The following is a 17,832-nucleotide window of genomic DNA, read 5'->3' as shown; positions in this document are numbered from 1 at the left end:
AACAAATCGAGGTAACCAGCGTAAAAAGGTAACTTAAACCGTATTTAAAGTCCCTGCTGCTTGGTTTTGCGCTTGTTGCAGCGTACTTCCAGGAGCTAGTAGGCCACACTTTGAAGCTCTCTGGCGCTCTTTTAACTCATCGTAGGAAAATGGGAAAAAACAGGCATACTTATCAACTCACCCCCTACAACTCCTTAACATTTTTGCATAACCTTTTGAAACACCCTGTATATTACAATTTTTATAGTTAAGTTTAGATAATATCTAAGTTATTCTAAAAATGATGTTTCCCCAAAAGGTCTTTTATCTCCAATTAACTTTAGTAAAATGAACAACGAAGGACAAGTTTCAATGAACGCAATAGGTTTATTCCGAAAGTCAGTGGGTGGAAATTTCCTTCCCCCAATGAAGTGAGTCTTCACAAGATAGGTAGAATTGAATTTTCACGCACTTACTTTTGAAATCCATCTGTTAAGAAAGATTTTTAAACAATCTTAGGGTTTTCAAAACATTGAAATATAGAGCATATACTTAAATATTTATTATTATAGTCAAGATAAATACACATTTTGTACTTTGCAGTACTCTTCTGACCATATATTTACAAAAGGCTTTTCGTAGTCGTATAAAATTATAAAAATAAAATTTAATTAATAAGCTAATCATTAAAATCTCGTTTTGACTGGTTCGCCTATCGAATCTTTTTTGGTTTGGGCATCTCCGTTGTCAATGCTTCGGCCACAATTCTCCCTTCGAGAAACGTACTAGAATGGTTCATAAAACATTCTTGTACATAACGAAATTAATAACATAATAATCTTAAGTATAACACTAATCGATTTGGTAAATGATAGTCTGTCGCGAATAACTAAGGAAACTAGCGCTCGGAAACTAGCTATGCCCGGCTATCTTGGTTCGCAAAATTACTGCCAGCTTAGTGTTATGGTTATAAATAGGAGAAAAAAGAGTTTTGGTCTCAAATTTGAAAATAGCTACCTTCAGAAACGAAAAGGACGTGTATAGTAAACAATTATAAGTGCCAATTCAATAATTTATCATTAAACTGCCAAAATAATCTTTATTTTTACTGTTGAAAGAAATTATTAATCCTTCAAATTGGCTATTAGTGGTTATTGGTCGTGCACCATTACCTCACACTTCCTTTTTCGAAACAGACTATCCTGGCACAAATTAGCCCCGGCAAAATATAAAGTGCCCTACTTTTTCTTATTAGGTTGCCTATGACCAGTGGCGTAGCCAGAAATCCTTCAAGGAAGGGGTTTAAGCCGTGTAAACGCCTTGAGAAGCGGGTGCAATTTTAGTACAGCCAAAGTTACACCCAAGAGGGAGGGGTTGGCACGGAAACCTTATACTTATCTACGCCACTGCCTAAGACACCTGGATATTTCTATGGTTTCTATATTAATTTTGGCTTTACCTGAGGAAACCAGAAACTGTATCGTTTACTTCGCTGCCATTTCTTCGAAAATCGTAGAATAGCTGGATGGACTAAATGGCTGTCTACGACTTGCCCTTTCGCCCCACCTGTACCGTCCGTTCATTAATCGTTGTTCATTTAATTCTTTATTTTAAGGAAAAGTTCAGGTTGGGTAAGATTTGGATTTATTTGAAAGATCATGTTTAAATAAACTCAAATATATCAGTCGTAAAATTGCATCTTTTTTTAATGACGATAAATTAATTTTTAAACGAGCCAAATTTACCCGCCAAGCGATCTGCCATTTTGTTTCGCGGTGACGTTTTAGGACTTTAATCACGCGCTGTTCGCGCTATAACCATAGATATAAGAAATGTATATAAAGGTCTAGACAAATTTCGGGGCGTCTAAGCCTAACATAAAATACGGAATTGACACCTAGCAGACACCGAGGAAGGCACGTGACCAAGAGCGCGAGCTCTCTTAGCATTTTAGTACTAAGTGCTTGACCTTTCCGCAGGCCGTAGTCTTTAGACACCATATGTTGGTGACTTTTAGTATAATTTTTAAGCAGGAGACAATGGCTCTCGCGACGATAGCACGAGCTTTCTTACCGATAGATAGCGTCTTATAAGGATAGCCTGCAGAAATTACGCGTTTCTGCTAGCTGTCACCTCCGTATTCACTCCATTTGAAATATTTTATCTAGACCTTTATATACGTTTCCTATATCTATGGCTATAACAGCGCTCTGTTCCCTGCGCGCGCTTGCTCCGCGTGCGGTCTGCGGAGGGAAGGCGAAAGAAAATGGCAGCTCGCTTGGCGGGTAAATTTCACTCGTTTAAAAATTAATTTCTCGTCATTAAAAAAAGATACAATTTTACGACTGATATTTTTGAGTATATTTAAACATGATCTTTCAAATAGACCCAAATTTTACCCAACCTGGACTTTTCCTTTAATTGAATAATAACGCTCGGTCCGCATACCAGTAATGGCGCTAACCACGAGTCCCGTCACCAGGGCCAAGGCAAAGGTGGCACTCGTCACAAAGTATGGATTGAAATACTGCATGATGCTTATATCTCTGCAAGGTTTAATTACTTTAATGGAAATACTAAGGTGAAATACGTGTATATCGTATTACGATGGCAGTTCGAATGGAGTGTTGTGTACGGAGCTGTTAAAATGTATTGAAGCGTTGTAGCCCGGACAACCTTCCGTGGTCGTCGGTAGATTGTACTGAGGTCGCGAAATGATGGCTCCACCCACTCCAGTCCACAGACAGAACACGACGGCGATGACCACGCTCGAAATGGCCCCCTTTGGAACAAAATAGTTGGTCATTAAGGTCACGTTTGACAGTTTAAGCACGAAGCGTTTGAACGCCAAAGTATTGTCTACACTTCAGTACAAATAGTGAAGATAGCTTAGTGAAAGCCTATGGGTTCACGTTCAGAAGCCTAATGCTGAAATCGTTACTTAATATTCACAGAGTCTTCCTTACCAGCTAATTTTCTATTTAAAGGGGAACGGTCAAGCTTTAACCAGTTAGATAGCCCTATAGCTAAAAAACTAAAATTTATGGCGAAAACCGCATAACAAAATATTAAGTGGTTAATTTTTAATAAAATAAAGAAATTTCGGGAAATTGAAAAGCGCGCGTCCGCCGCGACACCTGGTGAGAAATCGGCGAGACAGAAAAACAACGTAAAAGCGCCCTGCTGAAGACGCGAAAGATTTGTTTTGCACGCGCGGCGCGTTCCAGATAGCTAAGCCTAAATTGCGCGATTTTAAAAGTTAGGTTAGTTCGCAAATCGCTCACTAAGGTCCTGCTGGCGCTGGCGATACACCTTAAGATGGTGGCGAAAATTCAAATTATTTTGCGTTTCAACTTTTTAGGCCAAAAACTATTTTTTCAAGACAAAATAAGGTACGTGTTAGTATATTGAACGTCTTGTTGATCTTTTGATACGCAAATAAGGCGATATTTGGAAAAGCTTGGCCGTTCCCCTTTAAATTGTCTATTGTTCTTTCGAAGTTTAATGTTTGTAGTCTTTCTGTACTTACGTATATATTCGAGAATGGAACCAAAACGCCCAAAATCATGACGACGAAAACGCAAGCGTTCAATGGTCCTGACAACATTGAAGACGCCTGCGACAAAATGGATTAAAGAAAGTTAAATATATTTAAATCGTAACTTTACTTGCAAAATGGAACCGATGTTATTGGACAGGAAAGCCACGCCGATTACTATAGCTCCATAGAAAACGGCTGTAAAACGTTTTATGATAAATGGTCAGGTTTAAATTCGTCTCGAATTGAATTACCCGTAAGTTTAGTGACGTAAATTTGCGCGGTGCCTTCCACTTTGATAAAATGCTTTAGGAAGTCCCCCCACGTAATGGCCGCCATCGCGTTCAAGCCGGAGGATAGGGTACTGTAACCATTACGGAAGTTTAATAGTATTTCAAGATGGTCACGGCCAACTTTGATGTCTCGCGCATCTCTCGCGCTACAGCGGCCATCTCATTCGTTGACGTTTCTGCGTTAACCTATGAGCAAAAGATGTGTATGACGTCAGCGCCCCTAGTGGATTATTATTTTTAGTATAGTTTTTACATTGAAGACAATATAACAACCGAGCGTGGCGCTGTCCTCCTACACATTATAGTACAGTTTATAGGGGGAAAATCCTTGCTCGCGGAATTTCGACGAATGTGTTGGACGCTGTAGCGCGAACAGCGCGTGATCAAAGTTGGCCGTGAGGTGGTCCTCCGCGTTTGATAATTACCTTAAAGACGCGCTGAAGACGCAAGCTACGAAGATTCCTGGAAGACCGGGCATCTCCGCGAAGGCATTCATGACGTAAAACGGCATCAACTGGCGTAAGGTTATAAACTATATTGGTCTTTTCCTAAAGATTCGAAGGACGGTGAGATATTTACCTGATCAGGCTTTTCTATGGCCTTGGTCGTTAAAGGGTCGCAGTCAAAGTAGAATGAGTATAGAGAAATTCCACACATACAAGCTAGACTAGTCAACAGGAAAACTCCAGGAATGTTCAGCCAAGTTATTCTAAATATGATACGATTTAATGAAAAATCGGGAAAGCTCTCCTTTCTTACAAGCGCCGTTTTCCGAGAAAGCTTTATAAGCACGGTTGAAATATTTCTAATCTTTCTTCAGTCAGTCCTTTAAAGGAATGTTTATTTGCGGCAGCTAGAATATTTATTACATTCTGGCCTTCTTGTACGTGCTCATCCCGCAAATGCGCTGGATGCTGGTCTGGCTGGCGACGAAGGCCGCGGTCCACGTGATGGCCGGGTTAAGGAGACTGTCCCAGAATGAAGGTTCCGGCTGGAAGACGTGCATTCCCATTCTGTATCAATTTCCCAAAACATTTTACATGGACGTTCTTTCAAAGTTACGGGTTGTTTTTTTACTGAAGGAGGTTGTATTTAGCCTAAGACCATTTACACCTGGACTGCAATGAAGGTAGGCGCTGTTGTTAGGCTAGTGTCGCCGCTACCCCAACGCCACCATCCTTATTTAGAGGCAACTCTCGTCCACAAGAGAATTCGGACTGAAAAAACGCGTTCACTTCGCGCTCCTCTCCTGACATTTTACTCGGTCACCCCGCGAGTCGTGACCAATTTTCGTCCGTTATTTACGAACCGTTCGCCTCCTAAAGAAGGGGGATAAAAAATGGGAGGGTTGCTGAATGTTTGTGGATTACTATCGCGGATTTTCTCCACTGGGTGGTGTCTTGTAGCGGACACTCTGAAATCGGAGTTATAACGTTGGCATTGTAGTCCAGGTGTAAATGATCTTAGATTTAGCGTACTCCGGAGAGTGAATTTAAAGTTACAACTCCAGTCTACGCTATCAATACCTTCCTTGGTATACGGAGAAAACTGTGGATAACGTACTTCAAAAAGTTAATTCTGTTTCCTCGGTTGGCGATTTCAAAAATGTTGGTGAAACCACCGACATCATAGCCAATCTGTCATTAATAAGGGTATTGTTACGTATTGAAATGGAAATTATGTATACACTTGAAATGTCTAAGGATGATTGTAAAAACGGGCGTATCTTAAAACCGAGATTTTTTCTCGCGTTGTGAATTCATTTCCTTGAAAGTATATTTTCCGCTTAAGCGTCACTCATTTATATTTTATATCGGTTGCTTTTAATAAATAATAACCAGCCAGGCCTAAATCATCAATCGACTTTTGAAGCCTTTTAATTCAGGTGGCCGGGTTACAATGCGTAGGAGGGTGGTGGCAAGCCCTGCTCCCTACACTAACTAATGCCGTTAACCTCAACAAGTTTTATGGAAGGGGAAACTGAAGAGCTCGGGGGAAAACCCCTTAAACCAGTGGGGAAAGAACTTGCAAACTCAACGCGGAAGGAGTTGTTCCGAGTTTTCACCCAGTGCCACAAGCTGGGATCGAACCTGGCTCCTCTTGCTGCGAGGCCACCCCACCTTTTTAGCAACAGTGAACAGACAATTAATTTGAAAATACTTATGATGACTACCATTTGACGGAGTTTCACCCCGCCCATTCACGGCACGATGGCAATGGAGCCTTAGACATTCCAAAAGTATACATATATAATTTCCTGATATTAACTTATATTCAGGAGGTGTAAAGTGCGTTGTTAATGTTTACCTTAACAATGACCACGAATAAACCGATGGTCATAATTATCATTTGGATGACGTCCGTCCACACGACGGCCTTAAGGCCACCCTTGAAAGACAATTATTTATTGCCATTTAGTATCTTTATTAGTCTTACGATTAAACTGTCGTACGAAACGGAACGAGTGTGTTAAATTTAAAAGCGGAAATCGATAGCCTTCGTTTAAGGAGATAGTGACTTACGATAGTGGTGTAGAAAGTGCAGACGACTCCGATGGTGACTATGGACGTCCACAATTCGAGGTCGGTCACTGATGAAAGAAAGGGGAGAAAAATCAAAATATCATTTCAGCTGATTGACGTAAACCATTGACAGATGAAGTTGGCGCCATTTAACTTAAACAATTCTTATCTAAAGTACGCTTAATCTATACTCTTTAGACGAAATTAAATATAGATGCGCCATAATCGTAAGACGGTTTTTTATATTATCAAACCCTTCTCTGAATTGGTAACTTTATCCCAGAATGGGAGTAATAATAAAGAACTGTATTAAGTACCGAGTTCCTTAAACAGAGGCGGTTCTAATTCGTAGGTTAGCTTAATTTGGCAATAGCTTGCTTTTCATTTTGTAAAGGCCTCAAAATGATAGGGCATTTACCTAAAATCTATTTAACGTTACTTATTTTATACGTAACTCAAAATTTCATCAAATATTGTAATGCATTTTACTACCAAAATTCTACAAGACCGCCCAATATTCCAATTACAAAAATTCTACCAAACCACTTAAAATTTCAAAAAGAAAACCAAAAACAGTCCAAAAATTCCCAAAATCACAAAACCCGAGTAATATGGTGTACACTCGTTAGGTAATCCCTCCGGTAGTCCCAGGAGATACTAGTTATCTCAAGTAATATCCGTAATTTCATAATAATCTCGAGTAATATCCGTAATTCCATAATAATCTCGAGTAATATCCGTAATTCCATAATAATCTCGAGTAATATCCGTAATTCCATAATAATCTCGAGTAATATCCGTAATTCCATAATAATCTCGAGTAATATCCGTAATTCCATAATAATCTCGAGTAATATCCGTAATTCCATAATAATCTCGAGTAATATCCGTAATTCCATAATAATCTCGAGTAATATCCGTAATTTCATAATAATCTCGAGTAATATCCGTAATTTCATAATAATCTCGAGTAATATCCGTAATTCCATAATAATCTCGAGTAATATCCGTAATTCCATAATAATCTCGAGTAATATCCGTAATTCCATAATAATCTCGAGTAATATCCGTAATTCCATAATAATCTCGAGTAATATCCGTAATTCCATAATAATCTCGAGTAATATCCGTAATTTCATAATAATCTCGAGTAATATCCGTAATTCCATAATAATCTCGAGTAATATCCGTAATTCCATAATAATCTCGAGTAATATCCGTAATTCCATAATAATCTCGAGTAATATCCGTAATTTCATAATAATCTCGAGTAATATCCGTAATTCCATAATAATAATATCGAGTAATATCCGCAATCAGTAATATCCAATAATCATAATGAATCAAACGTAATATCAGTAATCATAATGAATCTCGCGTAATATCAGTAATCATAATGAATCTCGCGTAATATCAGTAATCATAATGAATCTCGCGTAATATCAGTAATCATAATGAATCTCGCGTAATATCAGTAATCATAATGAATCTCGCGTAATATCAGTAATCATAATGAATCTCGCGTAATATCAGTAATCTCGCGTAATGTCGCGTAATATCAGTAATCTCTAGTAATCTTCAGTAATCTCATAATATTCTCTAATAATATTATTTGGATTACTCGAAATAAGTAATCTGTAATTTTTTAAGTAATCTCTTGAAATATGTAATCTGGTGTACACATTTTCAGCGAGTTAATTCCCCCTCGAAAAAACCTTCCTAAACCACCCAATATTCTGATATAAAAATATCTACAAAACCACCCAAAAAAGGGCTTTTTGGTACAACAGGCTTACAACTACTTTCCCCCTTTATATTATACCACCTTATAATACTTTTTAAAGGGAATTTATTTAAAAAAAAATTGCGCAAGTAATTAATTTTAAAGATAGAGCGTGTTAATTTAAAATTGAGGGGTGTACCCCAAAATTTTAAATGCAGGCAACAATCGCGGTTCTTTTATGTGGGGTACGGGGTCTCCCCAGCGGGGGTCTAGGGGTTGTAGATTTGGGAGGTTTGGTACAATTTTGGTTTGGGCTTTATTTGACTATTGGGAGGGGTTCCGAGTCACAATTCGCTTGTCGATATGGCCTATTGTACAAAATTACAAAAAAAAAACAATCTTCGTCAAAATCGCCAAAATGATAGTAATTTGTGCCAGATGTTCAATCCAACAAAAGGATAAGATATTATACAAAAGTATAGCTTTGCTTTCCACTTCTCAAAAAGGTACATTTATATTCAGTTCCGGTCAAATCACAAAAATTTTTAAATTCACAGTATTAACCGTTTCAATTGTCTTTTCCAAAGATTTTCTTGAGATTAGAAATTAAAAAATTGTACAAATTGGCTTATCTTCGTATAAACTGATCGAAGTCAATTCATTGTTTCTATTGTATCATTTAATATTTCCAAATGAAATTACCAAAATTAAATTATGATCAAATTTTAAAAGTATATGGTAAATTAAATTATGATCAAATTTTAAAACTATATAAATGGTAAATTAAATTAAATTATAATCAAATTTTAAATCTATTTAAATGGTAAATTAAGTTATGATCAAATTTTAAATCTATTTATATGGTAAATTAAATTATGATCAAATTTTAAATCTATATAAATGGTAAATTAAATTATGATCAAATTTTAAATCTATTTATATGGTAAATTAAATTATGATCAAATTTTAAAACTATATAAATGGTAAAATAAATTATGATCAAATTTAAAAGTGATATAAAATTGGTAAATTAAATGATGATAAAATTTTAAAACTATATAAATGGTAAATTAAATTAAATTATGATCAGATTTTAAATCTATTTATATGGTAAATTAAATTATGATCAAATTTTAAAACTATATAAATGGTAAATTAAATTATGATCAAATTATATAAATATATAACGGGTAAATTAAATTAAATTGTGATCAAATTTTAAACTACATAAATGGTAAATTAAATTAAATTATGAATACATTTAAAAACTACATAAATGGTAAATTAAATTATGATCAAATTTTAAAAGTATATAATGGTCAATAACATTCGTTGGTCGGTTAAATAATTATTTAAAAAGATATTTTCTATAATTTTTAACAATTATAATTTTTAATTGGTGTAAATTATCTTTTTAAGAAATACCAAGGAAAACAAAGTGTTATGTAATTTTCATTCCTTTAATCTAGAAGCAATAATTACATCACAATTCTAACAAAATTTTATGGAGAAATTTCTTTTTAAAAGCCCAATCAATTGCAATAATTATCACCGAATTTTATCTACTTATTACAAACTCAAACGACCCCTAATGGAACTTGTTTAATTATGTAAATGAATCGAGGGGTCGGACACTTGCCATTATTTTGTACGGGATTTCGGGATTTCGTAGAGATTTTGGCGATTTTATCATTACTTTTTGAAGTGATTTTGGGATTTCAATGTTAATTTACCATAGAGAGAGTTAAAAGATTTTGCGATTTTAGACAAAGTGTACGGGATTTTGGTAAATGTCCGACCCCTCGAAATGAATAGTTACTGCTTACCTGAGCTGATCGCTAAAGATGGGCCAAAAAGTACAGCACCCAAATAAAACAACTGCGGAAGAAATTAAAGTTTTACAAAGATAAATTCATTTTGCTTTCGTCACGGTTTAGTTATAATTGATACCTCGGTTATTTAAAATTTTATAGAAAAATATAAAAAGTCTGACTAACTGTCTTGAGTTATGAGTATCGCGTTACATACAGAATTTTCCGTTTGAATCACCTTTGGATGATACGCTCGACGCGGATCTTTATCACGATATTTATGAAGAAACACATTCTTCTCAAGCGAAACTCACTGGAGCGTCAACGGTAAATTATTTTGAATTTTTGTGTATTACGTTATTTGAACCGTTGTTTTGAGATTTATTAGATTATCCTCCAATAGAAAATGTGTATTGTCAATCCATCTCTGTTTAAATACCAGGTTGTTTCTAACGGCCCGTCACAGAAGCGAACCATAGAAAATATAGAAGAGGAATAGAAAATAATGTTATAACCGAAGCGTCGTGTTTTGAAATATATCTTAGCCGGAAGATTCCCTAGCTTTAAAATGCTGTCGAATGTTCCTTTCCTATATTTTAATGAGCGAACGAATATCAGTAACATCGTTTAAGATACCTAATTTTTACTTCATGCTACTGATTAAAAATTAACTAACTCGCGTTAAATATATAAATTTCGATAAATATACATTACATTGAGGTAAATAAAATAAATTTAAATTTAAGTAAAACTGTTTTTAAAGTAAACGTATTTATTTTTAAGAAAATAAAAGAATTACACATGGAAGTATTTTTCAATTTTAAAAACTATTTTATTCTAGCGTTTTTAAAAATAGTTTTTAAAATTGAAAAATACTTCCATGTGTAATTTCATTTATTTTCTTAAAATTAATACGTTTACTTTATAATAAAATCCCTGAACGATAATAAGTTCTCAAATATTTATAAAACTGTTTTATTGTACATTAGCTGAAGTAAATGAACCGAAGTTATCGAAATAGCGCTCAGAATCCGAGGGCGTTTTCCTTATAAAAATGATGAGAAAATCGAGTAAAATAAAAGCTAATTTCCATCCCCGTCTTTTGACGCGATAAATTTCACTTGGGAATTGTGGGTATAGCTATTTCTTTGTATAAAAAATGGTTTAATAAAAACAAAAATGTTTTTTTTTCGGTCTAGGAGCGCGCAAAATTTCAAATTTGACTTCATAAGGAAAACGCCTCCAACATAGCAGTCTGATAACCTCGGTTCATTTACTTCTGACATTAGTGGTATTTTAAATTAATTTTAAATAATTTTATGTATAAGACTTTCCTTTTACAATATGTACAATGAGGTACTAAATTGTTATTAACACGGTTGTAAGTTCCCTTTGAAACGCTTGTTATAAGCTTTAACCTCGAATGTGTCCGACCAAAAATTGAAATTACAAATTTGGGTATCGTTACGACATAGGTCCTTGATGGATTTAGTTACGATCAAAGATTCATTCAAATCGGTTATCTTTTACTATGTCAACGGCGATGAGAAACATTTGGCTATATTAGTGATAAGGTATAGCTTACTAAAAAAGGTGATAATTACCGTTCCAAATATGGAGACGAGTGAACAAAATGACCTCAGAAATCTCGATTGAAACCTCATGGAGAAATACTGTACATTTATAAAGAATGGTGTTAGTTGGTCCATTTTTTTAAGTTATACCTCGTATTAGAAATTCCCACCTTGTTAATACTGGCCAAATTGAGATCGTAGAGAACGGGTAAGAAAAGAAAATCTGTGGCCGCGACCGAAACCAAAACTCCGACGATGCAAAGCCAAAATTGGCTTCCATGAGTGTACATCTCCCCCGGAATGGCCAGAATGGTGATGGCCGAGACGTAGCTGGCCATCAACGAGATACTCACGGGAAAGATGCCCAATTCTCCGCCGATGCGCAAGAAATTCTCGTTGTTTTTGGCATTTCGGTCCTTCCAGGCGTAGAAAACCCCGATGGCTGACGAGCCCAACAGCAACAATCCGAAAACGGCGTAGTCCCAGGCCGAGAACGTCCGCCGTTCCGGGATCAGAGAGTCCAGAGGGCCACTCAGGTACAGCGTCACGTTGTCCTCCATCTTTCAAAGTAGTCTGATTGAATTGAGAGCGTCAAAACGATGGTCATTAGGCATTGAAATTGAGTCAATGAGAGTCGGGGAATATGATACTGCGATAATCGTAGTGAAATGGAGCGTAGTTTTATATATTTTAAAATCTGCTCTATCGCCCGTTGATTAGAAATTAACACCATTGCGGCTAATGATAACGAGTCAAAAGCAACATCTAGTCCCAAAAAAATGCGAAAAATATTTACTGGTACTAGTAAAACGTATTAAAACACATTTGTTATATTTTTTCTCTAAATATCAATATAAAATAACTCACTAATTTCGGCTGAAAGATGATTTTTTGGGAATTGTTCGAGTAGCTTAACGATTAAATGACTGATGCATAATTTAATTTCGTTTAAGTTCAATACTTTGACTCTGGCGAAGTTGACTCGATTACTGCAGTTACCTTAATGCGAAAATTAAATTTGATTTGTGTGTCTGAGTGGATATGGCCTTTGACTCTTTTCGTAATAAATATTTCTTTAAATTAAAGATAAGCGTTTCTAGCTTCTCCTTAGCGTATTTTTCAATAGGCTTATGAGTTTTTTAGAACTCCAAAGCTCAATTCAACGATCACCTTTATATAAAATAAATTAATCAATATTCAAAATTACGTCTTCCAAAACGCGTACCGTTACTGATATTACAATTTATCTTCGACACTAGAAAGTGAACGAACTTCTTCGACCCCAATAATTACGTAATTTCGGAAAGAAACGGGACTGGCGCTAACTAAAAACGCACCCTTGGGCACACGCTTGACCCCAATTTTAAGTATGTAGGAAGATATATTTCTTTCTACTATTGCTTTTATTAAATTATTTAAAGGCGATTGTTCGGAAATACGAAGGAGGTTGCGTAGATAACAATATGGAATATAAAATCAATAAAATATAAAAGGGCTTTTGGAATACCCCTAGTTTCGAACGGGGGGGCGATGATGTACAGCTTACCTCGCTCTGATTCGTAGTTTTATTGATGGGAGATGGTATATCCGACAGAAAGTAATTTATCTTTCAACGCGTTGTTTTCCTAGATGTAAAAACAACTGAATGGTCTAGCGCGGCAGGCGGTTGAATTACCGTATCGCAAGCAGGAAGTAACTACTCTACATCTGAATCTAGCGCGTCCTATAGCGGCATCCCTGGAAAACTAAAACTCAATCTCCCGAATACCCCGAGAGCCTATACTCTGGCTAAAACGGTGGCCAAGGTTAATTTCTATAAAATCAGAAACTAGGATGCCTATTAAAAATGGTCCTCTTACAGCGTGACGTTCACTTTCGAGTGCGTTTCTGAAGTCCCGATACTATGGCTAATATTTACCGCCTGCGAGCCGAATGTAGTATAGACGAACGGTCTCAAAGGTCACACCAAATACATATCTTGAGAGCCGATAATTTTTTCTTTTTCCATATTTGTAAATTATCGAACTTTGAGAAATGCACTGAACACTATTGCGCCGCTAATTGAACTCATTCAATAAGCAAATATCGAGGCGATTAATTTAAGCGGGGGGCTTACCCGGATTATATTCTTTCAAGGTGAAATACCTGATCATCGTATTGTCCCGATAAAAATATGATGAATTATGCATTGTGTCTTAATCAACGTTGCGTGATGGAATAATTTCCATTCTTATCTTACGACGGGTTCATCTTAATCCCTTCTATGATTTTATTAATTTACCATTTGACATTTTTTCCCGTTAATCATTTCTGTTGAAAAATTAATTCGATATCTTCGAAGATATTATTTCATATATCGTAAAGCCAATGAACTTAGGAATTTTGATGTTAAGTTTTTATCTCGTAAAGTACGATGGTCTAAGAAAGAATTACAACCGTCTTCATTTTTAAATAGATGACTGGCATATCGCTGATTTTGGTCTGCGTTTTGACGACGGCCAGTGGCAAGGGTAACTACGTCGGTCAAGTATGGCTGACCACTGTCGATGGCGAGGTCAAATTCAGCCGCGGGGTGGACGCCAGATTTAAGAGTCACTGCGAACGTGAAGATTACGTCATTGACGTGGACGATACCGTAGAGAACGAGACTCAATCGATTCACGGTTTCGGAGTCAAAATGTCCGAGGATGTCCTGAACGACATGTGCCAAAAGGCCCCGCGAACCCATCAACGCCAAATAATAAAGGAACTGTTTCACCCCGAGGGTGCTTTGCGTTTGAACATTTTGAAGGTCGTTTTCGGGCCGTCGGGGTCCACGAAACGGAATGAGACGTACGACGACACCTGTTGTACCTTGCAAGGTCAGTCTCCATCCGTATTCGTTAACAAACGCCAACATTTACGTAAAACTGTCCATTTACCAGATTTCTCGATAGAAAAGGACAAAGATTGCGTCGTCCCTATAATCAAACTGGTAAAAAAGATCAACCCCAACGTCTCCATTATTGGAACATTTTATACGCCTCCCCACTGGATGAAGTCGGGTCCACGGTTGAACAGATCCCGATTGATTGACTTTTCGTTGTACGTCGCCCTCACGGTCGAAGCTTACGGAGAAGAAGGGATCGTCATCCACGCGATCTCAGTCCAAAACGCGCCCACCAGCGTACAATCGGAACAGCCTGGAATGTTATTGGATTATCAAACCGAAACTAAATTACTCCAGGAGTACCTTAATTGGGCTTTCATTCAGTTTCAACTCAAAACGAAGATCTTGGTTGGTGAGGATGACTGGTCAAAGTACAGATACCATATGGATGTTATGAAGAGCGTTTCCGGTAATGACTTAGTTCTGGGGACAGCGTTCCATTGCGGATCCGGCGATTCGTTGGTTCAAGTGAAGATGCACTCGTCGTATCCTTCGAAGGACATTTGGATTACCGATTGCGCCGATAAGGACTTGACTAATTCCACCACAAAGAGTTTCGAAAACTTATTTTTGGGCGCGATTAAGAAAGTCATGATCGAGAGTGTGAGAAACTACGCGAATGTAATCGTCAAGTATAACTTTGATTTGAAAAACTTAACGGATACTTTAAAGGATCTTCCATCGGACAACCGAGAGTCGGAATACGTCTCCACGGTACATTTCAGTCATTTCGTAGAAAGAGGAGCGAAAAGACTTCGATCAACTCGACACGAGGCCGCCTTCGATACAATCGCCTTCAAAAATCCGGACGGAGACATAGTGTTGATCGTTCTTAACGAATTGGCGAATGAAACGCGGATCAGAGTGAACTGGGGATGGGTCGGTGCTGAGTATTACGTCCCTCCCAACTCGGTCATCACGATGAAATGGACACCTGACAAGGTTCGAACTACCAACCCCTTCACTCAAATGGAAGCCGAAGGCTTCACCAAACGCGTCGGAGTCCTGTTGACTTCTTGTAAAGACACCAGCGGTTGCGGATCTAGCGTTTTCCCCACCGTCCGTGGTGAAGAACACTATCTATTGTTCAAGAATGTCGATTTTGGATCAGTTAAGACGGATATCGTCGAAATCAGAGCGTCGGGTGGTGAATCAGACAGCGTGCTCTTTGTCGTCGGGAATGTCACTAGCAAACTATTCGAACTAAATGGAAACGGTAGCGAATTTCGTCTGCTTAATCACGGTATTGAGGAAATAACGGGACTACAAGACGTCTACGTGCATCTAAGAGGAAGAGTTCACCTCAACTGGTTCCGATTCGCGAAATATTTGAATCTGCTGGAGGATAAACCTTACAAGATTATATCCTACTATAGCGATTTCTCGTTGGACGTCTTCAACAAAGAGAATACCTCTGGAACCCCGCTCATTGTGTGGGAATATTATAACGCGGACAACCAGCAATTCTTCTTCCAGAAAACTGGGAATGTCCTAAACCAGTATTCGATCGTGGATAAGAATAGTGGCTTGTGTCTGGAACCCGAAAATGGAGACAATTTTGTCGTACTGGCAAATTGTGACCGGAAAAACACTCAACAACAGTGGATCATTGTATTTCACCCCAATAACGTTCAAGCAAACGGAGACATCCTCTACAATATCGTCAACTCTGGGACGCAATTGGCCCTATTCGCCTCGCAGGAGAAAGGCTCGAAAGTCAAGGTCATCAAAGTCGCGTGTGGGATGGAGAGCCAACTTTTCCAATTGTCTCTACAGTGATTGGTCAATTTTTTAAAGGGATTAATCACAAATTCCTTTGAAACACTTAGAAGCCAACATTTAGAACAAAGCCCATAGAGGTTGGAATTTAATGTTTTATTTAATTTATCTAATGCCAATTTAAACTTTTTGATTGCTGATTCATATAGAAAACTTCCAACACACTTTTAATCGATGTATGTAAAGAATAAACACAAAAGTTAACTCGAGAAAAATTAGACATAAAAATAAAGAAATTAATATTTCCCGTGGTTTTTAGATAATTAAAATGTTTCGGACTTTTGGCACCATCTTGTTTGACTGCGGCTATTTTTAATTTGACCTCTGATGACGTTATTACTGTGAAAGAATCTTCTCCCTTGACAACTATGTATCTAACTTTCGTTAATTTTATAATTTTTAATTAATTTTTGACACTTTCTAATAAATATATTCGGCAGCGCAAATTTTGTAAACATTTTAAAAATCTGATAATATTGCTCTCAATTTTCGCTTAATTCGAAACGATAATAAAAATAAGTCGACGAGAAATTATCCCGTGTATTCTAGGTCGGACTATCGAGTTGAGAAGCCGACATCCTTGAGCTCAAAACCGCTAAACTATCCCTAATTGGAAAATCGCGTTTGACGCGTCTGCTCCTCGCTAAAACAAAGGGTGTTGGGAGGGCTATATTTCTCCCAAAAAGCCGACGTCAATGCCAATGATGAAAAAGACAGCGAGACCACTTAGACGCCCAAAAATAGCTTCGCCTTTTAACCTGAGAGTTAATGCGAAGATGATAGCTTTTTTTCTAACAATTAACATATTAGATAGAAAACTTTTTCCTTTTAATCCTTTTAGGATTTTCGGGATTTACGATAACAAAGATGAGACTCGGAATGACTGTGCGAATTTTTTTGCAAACACGAATATCACGGCTGAAATATCGTGGGCGGCTTTTGTTTCATTGTTGTGAAATACCTTTATATCCTCCTCTATGAGGGAAAAATAAACAGGTGTAATCAAATGGAGGGCTGGAAACTACCGCCTCCCCCCTCAGGTTTAATAGAACTCAAGAAGAATTATTAATTTTGTGAGGTTAGGCAAAATTCTGTAGACGTTTGAATTAGAATTACATGAAGCTGAACTGACAGCGCTGTCAGTTTAGATTGATGAAACCGTCTGACACGCGCTGTAACGTGGGGGGTGTACTAACCAAACATTCGGAATTTACTTAAGAAATTAATTTTCTTTTTTGTTTTAGTTGGTTTTTTCTTTAAATAATTAACAGATTTCAAGAATTTTTGCGGTTGTGTTTTATGATTTACGTTTTCTTTTGTAGCTATATACAGATATTTAAATGTTTACCCTAGATTTCAAATTTTTTGGTCTGAATTTTCGAATTTTTCGGTAAATCTCCTTATTCCAGAAAATTCAAAATATCCGGTTTATTTTTGTTATTCCTGTTGTTTTGTTCAATATGTGTTCCACGAATTATCCTATTAATTTTAAAATTGGAGAAATTTACAAGAAATTCCAAATAATTGTGTTATTTTTAAAATGGTGTTAGAGCAAATCCATTTTCAGACATGTCTTGTAAGCCGATGTTTAGAAAACAAAAAGTAAAATTTTTCAAGAGGTTATAAACAGTATGATAAATGAATTAAGTATGGAACCCTAAGTTTAATGCAACTCATGCCTCTA

At 36.8% G+C, this 17,832-nt stretch overlaps 2 protein-coding genes across 9 annotated transcripts; one reads left to right on the top strand and one right to left on the bottom strand.

The window, feature by feature from the left end:
• Positions 1-521: 521 nt before the first annotated feature.
• On the bottom strand, positions 522-13,330 carry LOC149922367 (sodium-coupled monocarboxylate transporter 2-like). 4 transcript variants are annotated; one of them, XM_090163359.1, is made up of 17 exons: positions 12,987-13,330; positions 11,611-12,013; positions 11,471-11,539; positions 9,882-9,933; positions 6,333-6,400; positions 6,118-6,198; positions 5,374-5,447; positions 4,680-4,823; positions 4,390-4,519; positions 4,236-4,324; positions 3,772-3,881; positions 3,648-3,715; positions 3,509-3,595; positions 2,586-2,761; positions 2,428-2,525; positions 1,439-1,545; positions 522-764 (listed from the first exon to the last, which is right to left on the bottom strand). In XM_090163359.1, the coding sequence occupies exons 2-17, from the start codon at positions 11,998-12,000 to the stop codon at positions 666-668; spliced, it is 1,842 nt and encodes a 613-aa protein (XP_090019485.1). In that variant the 5' UTR covers positions 12,001-12,013; positions 12,987-13,330; the 3' UTR covers positions 522-665. The 4 variants fall into 4 exon arrangements, with proteins under 4 accessions (XP_090019485.1, XP_090019486.1, XP_090019487.1 ...); XM_090163360.1 differs by having other exon boundaries at positions 11,611-12,000; XM_090163361.1 differs by lacking the exon at positions 12,987-13,330 and adding an exon at positions 12,308-12,437 and having other exon boundaries at positions 11,611-12,000.
• On the top strand, positions 12,407-16,582 carry LOC149922366 (uncharacterized). 5 transcript variants are annotated; one of them, XM_090163355.1, is made up of 3 exons: positions 12,407-12,500; positions 13,896-14,301; positions 14,365-16,582. In XM_090163355.1, the coding sequence occupies exons 1-3, from the start codon at positions 12,444-12,446 to the stop codon at positions 16,146-16,148; spliced, it is 2,247 nt and encodes a 748-aa protein (XP_090019481.1). In that variant the 5' UTR covers positions 12,407-12,443; the 3' UTR covers positions 16,149-16,582. The 5 variants fall into 5 exon arrangements, with proteins under 5 accessions (XP_090019481.1, XP_090019477.1, XP_090019478.1 ...); XM_090163351.1 differs by having other exon boundaries at positions 13,896-16,582; XM_090163352.1 differs by lacking the exon at positions 12,407-12,500 and adding an exon at positions 12,654-12,807 and having other exon boundaries at positions 13,896-16,582.
• Positions 16,583-17,832: the final 1,250 nt, after the last annotated feature.

Source organism: Leiobunum rupestre, chromosome 11, assembly GCF_980474605.1.
Source record: "Leiobunum rupestre chromosome 11, qqLeiRupe1.1.hap1, whole genome shotgun sequence".
NCBI classification, from domain to species: Eukaryota; Metazoa; Arthropoda; class Arachnida; order Opiliones; family Sclerosomatidae; genus Leiobunum; species Leiobunum rupestre.
The sequence above is the reverse complement of the archived record's forward strand: the minus strand, read 5'-3'. Positions and strand labels throughout refer to the sequence as shown.